Source organism: Peromyscus maniculatus, chromosome 10 (assembly GCF_049852395.1).
Source record: "Peromyscus maniculatus bairdii isolate BWxNUB_F1_BW_parent chromosome 10, HU_Pman_BW_mat_3.1, whole genome shotgun sequence".
Taxonomy (NCBI): Eukaryota; Metazoa; Chordata; class Mammalia; order Rodentia; family Cricetidae; genus Peromyscus; species Peromyscus maniculatus.
Window position 1 is genome coordinate 85,558,343 of NC_134861.1, and position 9,126 is coordinate 85,567,468.

Consider the following 9,126-nt stretch of genomic DNA (forward strand, 5'->3'; position numbering starts at 1 on the left):
GGAAGGAGGAAGTTATGCAGATACACACAGAAAAAGAGGTCCTGTTACAGCCACACACCCCGCCCCTAAAATGAACACGAATTCAACTGTGGATGCTGATCTGTTTCCACCAAGTTGAAAAGATGCTGTAAATGTATTTGAAAAGATGAAACAATGGAGCAAGGCAAGTGTCCTCTGAGGTTTGCAGTGCTGGCTGAATTTTTGATAGAACCAATTTCAGCTGTATATGAAGTATGCAAAATTAAAAAAACATGGAAAGGCAAGATACCACAGGATCTTGTGTCTCCATGCAAGCTGCAGTTAATTCACAATAGGCAAGATACAGCAACAGCTAGGTGCCTGTCAACAAATGAGTAGATAAGGAAAACGTGGTGTGTGTACATAGTGGGGCTTTAGTCTGACCTAAAGAATGAAATGATCATTTACTGGAAAGTGGATGGAACTGGAGAACACGCCAAGGGAAGGCAGCCAGTTTCAGAAAGACAAATATTGCGTGTTTTCTCCCATATGAGGACCTAGATTTCTGTATATATGCATATAAGACATAAAGAGGGGAAATAAGGGACCAGCTGGGTGCGGGGGTGGGGGTAGTAATAGAGGAGGGCAGTGAGGGTGGTGAATATGAGGGAATATGAGTGTGTGTGTGTGTGTGTGTGTGTGTGTGTGTGTGTGTAAATGTCAAAATAAAACAAATCACTGGGTGTCCAACTAATATTTTGCCTTTGGAACCTCACCTTATTAAAAAATAATTAAGGACAGAGACAGAAAGCATGTATACATAAGACGACCAGGTGGAAACCTCAGTTCTCCCAGCTCTTCCTGAACAGCAAATCCTTCAGCCCCAAACCCTCACAAAGTTGTTTTTCTCTTTTGGCCTCTCGCCACCCAGTGGCGGATTTATTTCTACCTTCAACCTCAGCTCTAAATTCTCTCTTGCTCCAATGCTTTGGTGTCCGTGTGCACAAAGGTCACATCACAGGTGGTCCCTCCATCTCCGGGAGCACTCGCTGTCGTTTGCAGGGTTTAGGGAGGGCTTGAGGCAGGACTCGAACATCCCAGGCTCCCCAGTGGGCAAGCAGGGCTGAAGGGAGAGGCTAGTAGCACGCGCGTGTCCCCAACACACTCATCCCTCGAGAATAGGGGTGTGGCTCTGTCTTTTTTTCTGACACCCAGACCTGAAGCTCCAGGAATTTCCCCAGCCCGGGGTTCGGGCTTTTCCAGCCACCATGAATAAAAGGGGCTCACAGGGGCCTCGAGCCCCATTCGCACCACAGAGTCTCCAGCCAACTCCTGCGCTCCAGACGCCAACCACACTCCTTTCTCAGCGCCATGGCCCCAGCCACCTGTCCACTCCTCTGCTCCGCTCTGATGCTGCTGCTGCTCCTGGCCACCAGCCGCCAGGCTACAGGTGGGACCCGCGGCTGCCATCCCTGGAGGAGCCTCAGGTGGGCGCAGCCGCCCACAGCCCCGCTGACCCAGTGTCTTTTCCCATAGGGACGGTTGTGGCCAGTGAGCTGCGCTGTCAGTGCCTGAGGACCCAAGAAAGGATCGATTTCCAGGACATCCAGAGCTTGAAGGTGACGCCCCCAGGACCCCACTGCACCCAGACGGAAGTCATGTGAGTGTCTCCCCAGGCAACCTCTGCCGCTGCCAAGGTCGCCCAGACCCTCCTGCTGCCCCCATGCTCACCCCAGTGAGACCTCAGGTCTTATAAGGGTCCTCCTTTCTCTCTGCAGAGCCATTCTTAAGGATGGTCAGGAAGTTTGCCTCAACCCTGAAGCCTCCTTGGTTCAGAGGATCATCCAAAAGATACTAAAGACGTGAGTGATGTTTTGTTTGCACTCTGTGAGCCCCAGAGGAGTCCTGACGTCTGACTCCTGAACATTAACTACACCAGGGAAAGTCACAGAACTACAATCGTGCTTATTATTTTTACAATTAAAATAATCCTTCTGATAATTAGTCTTTTGTGGTGCCAGAAAGATTTTTCCAGGATCCTTTATCCCCGCCTGCAGCCTATCCCTGTTGTATGAGAGTAGATAGTACTGCTTTTTAAAAATTCTCATCTCCCCCAGGCTCGCACACCCAGTTTATTCTGAAAAGCGGGTCCGTGGTGTTCGGAAACAGGATTCTAATATTTAGTGAGGAAAAGCAGGAATTTTGCAGTGGCTCAGAAATATATATATATATTTCCACCAAATCTTATTATCCATCTATTTCAGGAAAATTTAGCTTGAGACTTAATAAAAATGAAAAATAATAGTAGTTTGTGAGCTAACTGAGACCTGGTATGACAGACAAACAACAACTGTAGCTTTTTGAGACCCCAGATTCCCACTTCACCTCCATCCTGAAGGAGCGCATCTACTAGGGCTGAGGTGTCTGCTCCACAGCACAGCCACCACAGGCAGAGGCCACTGGGCTCAGGCTGTACTCAGAAAACCCAGGAGAAAGAAGAATTCTGTGCACCTACTAAAGATATCCATTTTCTCATGACAGCGTCAAGTCCAGCTGAGCCAGGAAAGGAGGAAGCCCCTGATCCTGATGAAGGACCTGCCTTCTAAAGCAAAGAGGAAAAAATTGATCCTTCCAAAGACTGTCGGGATGAGACTTCTGCTTGCTTTGAACAACTCCCGAGAGTCCATATTTATTTATTTTCCCCAAAGTGTATGTTGTTGATATTTTATATGTAAAATAACTAAGGGTATAATTGAACTTGCAAGATGCCATCATGTTTACTGTTTATTTAATATCAAACGTAGGTTTCATCAATCCTCATTCTTAACTTGAAGGTTAAAGGTTTTCAGATTCTCCCAGGGAATTATATTCATATTTGTGAGGCAACCATCCCATGCTGACCATTGTGATGATAGCTGGAGCAGTCAACAGGCAAAGGAGATCATTTAATGTAGGGAGAATATATGTGCACATCTACTTTTGTACCGATAAAAGACTATTAGTTGTTATTTATTGAAATGGCTTTACAGTGTCACGATGAATGATCAACTTTGTGTTGAAGCTCCAAGAATTGTCATGTTCTATATATTCCTTAGATATTTTAAGTGATTTTTTAAGTCTCAATGACTATTTAATGCTTCTATGACTTAGAACTCAGAGGTTTAAATATTTATTGGTATTTTTACAAAGAATTTGAAAATAAAATATTTAAAAAATAATCCTTGTTTTATTTCCTTGGAAGGCTATTGCTAGAGGTTAACCCAGAAACATCATTGTTTCTCAAGTTTTCTTCCTGCTTCTCAGGCATTCAGTTGGCTACAACAATAAATCACTGTAACTCATGGCTCTGTTCACTTGCTGGTGGCACTCATTCCCCACCTGAGAATGTATTTTTCCAGTACTGACACCTGGAGACTCCCCACCTTCCCAATTCTAATTCCAAGGCATCTGATACCCTCTTCTGGCCACCAAGGGCACCAGGCACTCACATGGCACACAGGCATACATGCAGGTTAAACAGCCATACAAACGAAATACATCTTTTTTTTTAGAGAAAAAAAGAAGTTCCTTGCTATTTTGCCACCCAAGTTTGTCTCTTTATGTACATTCTTGTAGCCAACTAAACGACCTAATTCCATTGCTTTTACTAAGTAATTTTTCTATTTTTTAACTTTCTTTTTAAAATTTAATTTATTCATTTTACATCCCGATGTCAGCCTCCCACTATTTTCCTACTCCCCTCCACTCCCCTCATCCACCCCTCCTCTGTTCAGAAAGGGGCAGGCCTCTCATGGGCATCAGCAAAGCATGGCATATCAAGTTGCCATAAGACTTCCCCCTGTATTCAGGCTGGGCAAGACAATCCAGCATGCGGAACAGGTTCTCAAAAGCTAGCCAACGCACTAGGGACAGCCCCTGCTCCCATTGCCAGGAGTGCCACAAATAGACCAAGCTACACAACTGTCACATTTATACAGAGGGCCTAGGTCAGTCCCATGCAGGCTCCCTAGTTGTTGGTTCATACTCTGTGAGTTCCCATGAGCCACGCTAGCCATTTCTATGGGTTTTCCTGTCTCTGACCCCCCCCCCCTAGCTCCTACAACCCCTCTTCCCTCTCCTCAAGTCTTCAACATCCTTGTCAGCAGAACTTCCCATGCTCAGCCCAGTGTTTGGCCATGGGTCTTTGAATCTACCTCCATCAGTCACTGGATGAAGGCTCTCCAGTGACAACCGGGGCAGTCAGCAATCTGATCACAGGGGATGGCCAGATAAATCTATGTATCTACTACTGCCGGGAGTGCAAAGTAATTTTTCTAACAACTGTTGACAATTTAATGAAATTGACAGTGAAATGGTGGCAAATTTGGTAATTTTTCCTTTGAGCTCAATTGTCTTACCAGAAGCAGAAAAAGTAAGTAGTCGAGTACTTTGCTTTACAGAAGGGTCCGAGATTTGGGTTCAGCACTCTACCTTATTATGTGTGAAATGACTGCCCATTTCAATGCTCTAATTCTTCATATCAATATATAGATTACTGATATATAGATACATTTGGTTTGACTATATCGGTACTCACTCCTCTTGGTGACATTTTTATAGACCTTGAAAGAAGGCCTTTGAGTGGCTTGTATACATCAATTCCCAGGATGGAAGCTGCACTCCAGTTTCTAAAGACAAAATTGTGTGAAAAAGAAAACATCTCAGTAGTCTAAAGCTAAACTCCAAATTTGGAAATGGGAGTCTTTTGTGTGTGCACCTGTGGAGTACATGCTTGGTTCAAACCAGGTTTCAAAGTGTCAGGTTGGCTTTGCAGTCAATTACAATCCTATCATAATCTTAGGCAACTTTCTTGATTTCAATCAGCTTAATTTCCCTTTCTAAATAGTTCAGAAAGAACAAGAATGTGTCTTCTGAAATAAAAAAGAGGATAAATGTCAGTGTTCAAAAACTATGATTATTTGCTATTACTCCTCAGCCCAATTCCAAAGATATGTCTCAGTTTCCAATGAAATGGATATGAAAAAATGTAGCTTCCTCATCCAATTTCCCTGAGACTTAGAAACTACCATACTCTCCCTTCAGGAATGCTGAATGATTAAGAACTAGAACACAGGACATGTGAGGTGGTAGTCACTGGTTGAAGGTAACAGGAAATGAAAATGATGTAACAGCACAATTTCATGAGTCTGGCTACTGGAAACACCAATGGTGACATGGTTGGGGCTCCTGAGTAAGGCCTCCAAGAGAGACAGAGAGAGAAATAAAGATGGTTGACACTATCCTGTCCTTAGGAGCTCTGCTTTGTGAATGCTCGAGAGGCACCGTCCTGGGACTCCCAGAAGTAACCAAAGAACCACGAGGGATGAGAGAGGTGGACGATCACAACCATACAATATGGCAACCCAGGAAAAGAAATGATGCCATTTCCCTGTCCATACAAAGAGTAAGACAAAGAGCCTGTCTACTAATCATCATTGATATTCACACACTCACCAACTTTTCATGTCTCTGCCCTCCTGGCTGAGGCTCCCTCATCTGAAGGAAGAGCAGACATGGTGGATGGTTTGCTGAACTCACAGACAGGAAAATCTGGGATGCAAGGCCCTCAAAAGCATCCTTGAACACCCCCCCGCCGCCCCCAGGGTGAATGGCAGTTAGTAGATGAAGCCTGCATCCATTCTAGCCTTATGGTGTGTATATTTTGCTGAAGGATATTTGGCTGTTTACCTTTACTCCCGAATGACTTAAATGGAGGTACAATTGTGGGAAACGTTCTACAAGTTTTCCTGATATAAAAACAAGAAGCTTAGCTGCTCACCTTGCTACCTCATCTTTGTGCTGTTTACTGTCTTTCTTTCTTCTCTCCCTCGACTTCTGCTTTCTCTCACTGGTTCTTCTTCTTGGGATAGAAATCTTTGTATCAGATTCTGCTTTCAAAGGAAACCATATTTGGATACTTGGGCTTCCCAGAAATTAGACTTCAAGGTAAAGACTTACGTATTGTTATTTTATTAATGAGTAGACTACCCGAGAACCGGGGATTGGGGTTGGGGAGAGAATGTGATGTGAGTCAGGAAATCTGAAATCTGGCAGGAGATACACATTGTAGTATGGCCAACATCACCAGGGTGGAACAGCACTCCATGGCCAATTTCAGCTGAGCCATATAGGTCTCTTGGGGAGCCATTTGGAGTGTTGTATTCTTATTCTGCTGAAACTATAAAACCAATTTAAAACAAGATATTATTTACATTAATCTCATAAGTTGCCTAAGGAACAAGATATTAGTCTTTGGCTTCCTTTTCCCTCCCTCCCTCCCTCCCTCCCTCCCTCCCTCCCTCCCTCCCTCCCTCCCTCCCTCCCTCCCTCCTTTCCTCCTTTCCTCCCTTCCTTCTTTCTTCCTTTCCTTTGTTTCTTTTCTCCTTTCTTATTGTTTAGGCTGCATTTAAAGCTGAAACCTGGACCAGGACACTTAGTCCCTAAAAGAAAGGAAAGCAGGTTTACCAAGGCCATAGCCAGACTCAATTTCCCCAATAGGTTGGCATCTTACCAACATTTATCTTCCACTTCAAAACTCTTCAACATTTGCCTTTGAAAGTGAGAGATAGTTAAAATCACTTCCATTGTCTTCAGTCATCATTAGAAAAAGAAATCAGACAGCTTAGAGAAGAGAAATAAATCAAATAAAACCCCAATATTTTGGCAGCCAGGTGGGAGTTTGGGTTCAATAGTATAAAATTATCACGTGACCTCACTTCCTAAACTTTCTACTATTGCTTATAGTGCCAAGTTAGGGATGAAGCCTTTAATATATGGGCCTTTGAGGGAAATTCCAGATCTGAATCATAATAAACACAGATCCCCGTGGGTATAACATATTTTTTGTCTCTCTCACTAAAGCAGGCTATGACATAATGACATTGAAATTAACTCAATTTTAATTCTCTTTCAAGACATAGTGTCTGCAAAAGTTCCTGATACATAATGAATGCTCAATGAGAATGAGCAAGAAAACTTTTTTATTATTTAAGCGAAGTTTGTCTTTGGACTATATCAGCCTTGTAGTGATCACATATTCTTTAGTTAAATGCTATAATATGTTATATCAAATGCAGAGGTCCTAAGCCCTAATACTTCAGAATGTGAACTTATTTGGATATTCAGTCTTTCAACAGGCAACCGATGAGACTGAGTGCTGTATATTGTAATGGAGAGACAGAGGGAAAATTAGACTAGGAGGATTAAATAGGGAGGGGTATGGACAAGGGAGGTAAAGGGGAATACAGGGAGGGACAACTAACAGCAGCCATTTGAAAAACAACATAGAGACTTACTACTGTAGACACCACCTGCCTGCAAGGTGGACTGGTGAAATGGTGGCACAAATGTTGTGGGAATAACCAACCACTTTTGATTAGGTCTAAGGCCCACTCCATGAGCTAGAACCCAAGCACGGCACTACCCAAAGGGCCAAGAACCTGCGACTAGATAAATCATGAGCCCAGGAGAAAACCTACTACTATTCTTATGCTAAAGGAGCAAAGCAATAAAACAATTCCTAATGACATATGCTATAGTCATATAGTACTTTGCTTAATCCTCATTAGAGAAGCCTCTTCCTGAAGCAGATGGGAACTAACATAGAGACCCACAACTGGACAATGGGCAGAGAGTAGAAACTTTGGAGAACTCCATCCTTAATAAGACATTTTTTGTGAAAGCCCTCCTCTCAAAGCTCAGGGATCTATGTGGAAGAAGAGGCAAAGATTATAGAAGCCAGAGGTGATGAATGACTCCAAGGAAACAGTGTCTTCCAAACACAATAGGACAGATGCACATATGAGCCCACAGAGAATGTAGTAGCACACATAGGGCCTCCAGAGGTTCAAGCCAGATGAGGATCCCAGCTCTGAGAGGAGATGCGGCTTCCATCCCTAGCTGAGAGGCTTTCTATAGTTGATACAAATCACTTTTCTCTAATGGAGTCTTAGTGGGCACATTAACCGTACTTTAGGGTAGGCCCCGTGCCCAGGAGCAGTTGGCCAACACAAAACTCAGTGGTATTTTTGCAGAGTTTTTGTCTCATTTTGTTTTGGGGCAGTTTTTTGTCTTATTAGTCTTTTGCTTATTTACTTTGATTTCTGTTTGTGTGGGGATCTGTGTTTGTGTGCGTGTGTGTATGAGTGTGTGTGTGTGTGTGTGTGTGTGTGTGTGTGTGTGTGTGTGCGTGCATGTATGGTTTCTTGGTTTTGCTTGTTTGCTTTTAAAGGGAAAAAGAAAAAAGAACATAAAGTTGGTTTGGTAGGGAGATGGGGAGGATCTATGAGGAACTGGGAGAGCATAAAAAGATGCTCAAAAATATTGTATGAATTTTTTCAATAAAAAAGAAGCAATTGAGTTAAAGTAGGTTAATAGGATGATCTCTAATCCAGCATATTAGCGTCCTTTAACAAAGGAGAATTTGGAGATAGACATTCATATAGAGAGAACACTGTTATTGTAAACAGGACAGCAACCACCAGCACACCAAGTAAAGATGCCTGGCATATATCCCTTCCTTATAGTACCAAAAAAGGACCAACCCAGTCCATACCTTAAGCTCGAAGTTTCAGTCTCCAGGATTGTAAGGCAAAACATTGCTGCCATTTAGGCCACCTATTCTCTGGCTGTGGTAGCTCATGTTAGCACAGATGTGTTACTGTTTGATTTGTATATACCAAAACAAGGAGCAGTCCGTTTTAGATTATTAAGATCAATTATAAAACTGCTTAAGGGGGAGGGGAGTAAAACTCATAGTCCTTTGCTACTTAAATGATCTCCAAGCCCAAGGAAACCTGTGCATTCAAAGTCCCAAATAACTGCAGTTTGCTATTCTTGATAGGATAAAATTTATTAGGTTATTTTAGTCTGGACTCCATTTCATTTGTAATTGATGGTGTAAATATGATTTCACCATGGTAAATTCTATTAAAACCTCAAATAGGACCATGCAAATATATACAAGAGCCAAAGGCAAATATTTGCTATGGGAAAGTATCAGTTCCCTTCTTTGTACAAAGGTGGATTTTGTAAAACAAAATTATTTACATTCTCATAGCTCCATTCACTGACTACAATGACATCAATCTCCTTACATTTGCACAGTTTCAGCTCTAAAAAATGAGAGGT

General features: G+C 42.7%; 1 protein-coding gene across 1 annotated transcript; it reads left to right on the top strand.

Annotated features, from left to right (window-relative positions):
* The first annotated feature begins 1,186 nt into the window (after window positions 1–1,186).
* LOC102914800 (C-X-C motif chemokine 3-like) lies at window positions 1,187–3,176 on the top strand. Its single transcript, XM_006993517.4, has 4 exons — window positions 1,187–1,408; window positions 1,495–1,618; window positions 1,737–1,820; window positions 2,500–3,176. Exons 1-4 carry the CDS (start codon window positions 1,330–1,332, stop codon window positions 2,513–2,515), a joined length of 303 nt encoding a protein of 100 aa, XP_006993579.2. The 5' UTR covers window positions 1,187–1,329; the 3' UTR covers window positions 2,516–3,176.
* The last annotated feature ends 5,950 nt before the right edge of the window (window positions 3,177–9,126 follow it).

Excerpts from the sequence above, each read along its gene's own strand:
- LOC102914800 (XM_006993517.4), top strand. The coding sequence starts at position 1,330 with ATGGCCCCAGCCACCTGTCCACTCCTCTGCTCCGCTCTGATGCTGCTG. Across the intron at positions 1,409-1,494 it reads CACCAGCCGCCAGGCTACAG|GGACGGTTGTGGCCAGTGAG; the intron begins GTGGGACCCGCG and ends CTTTTCCCATAG. Across the intron at positions 1,619-1,736 it reads TGCACCCAGACGGAAGTCAT|AGCCATTCTTAAGGATGGTC; the intron begins GTGAGTGTCTCC and ends TTCTCTCTGCAG.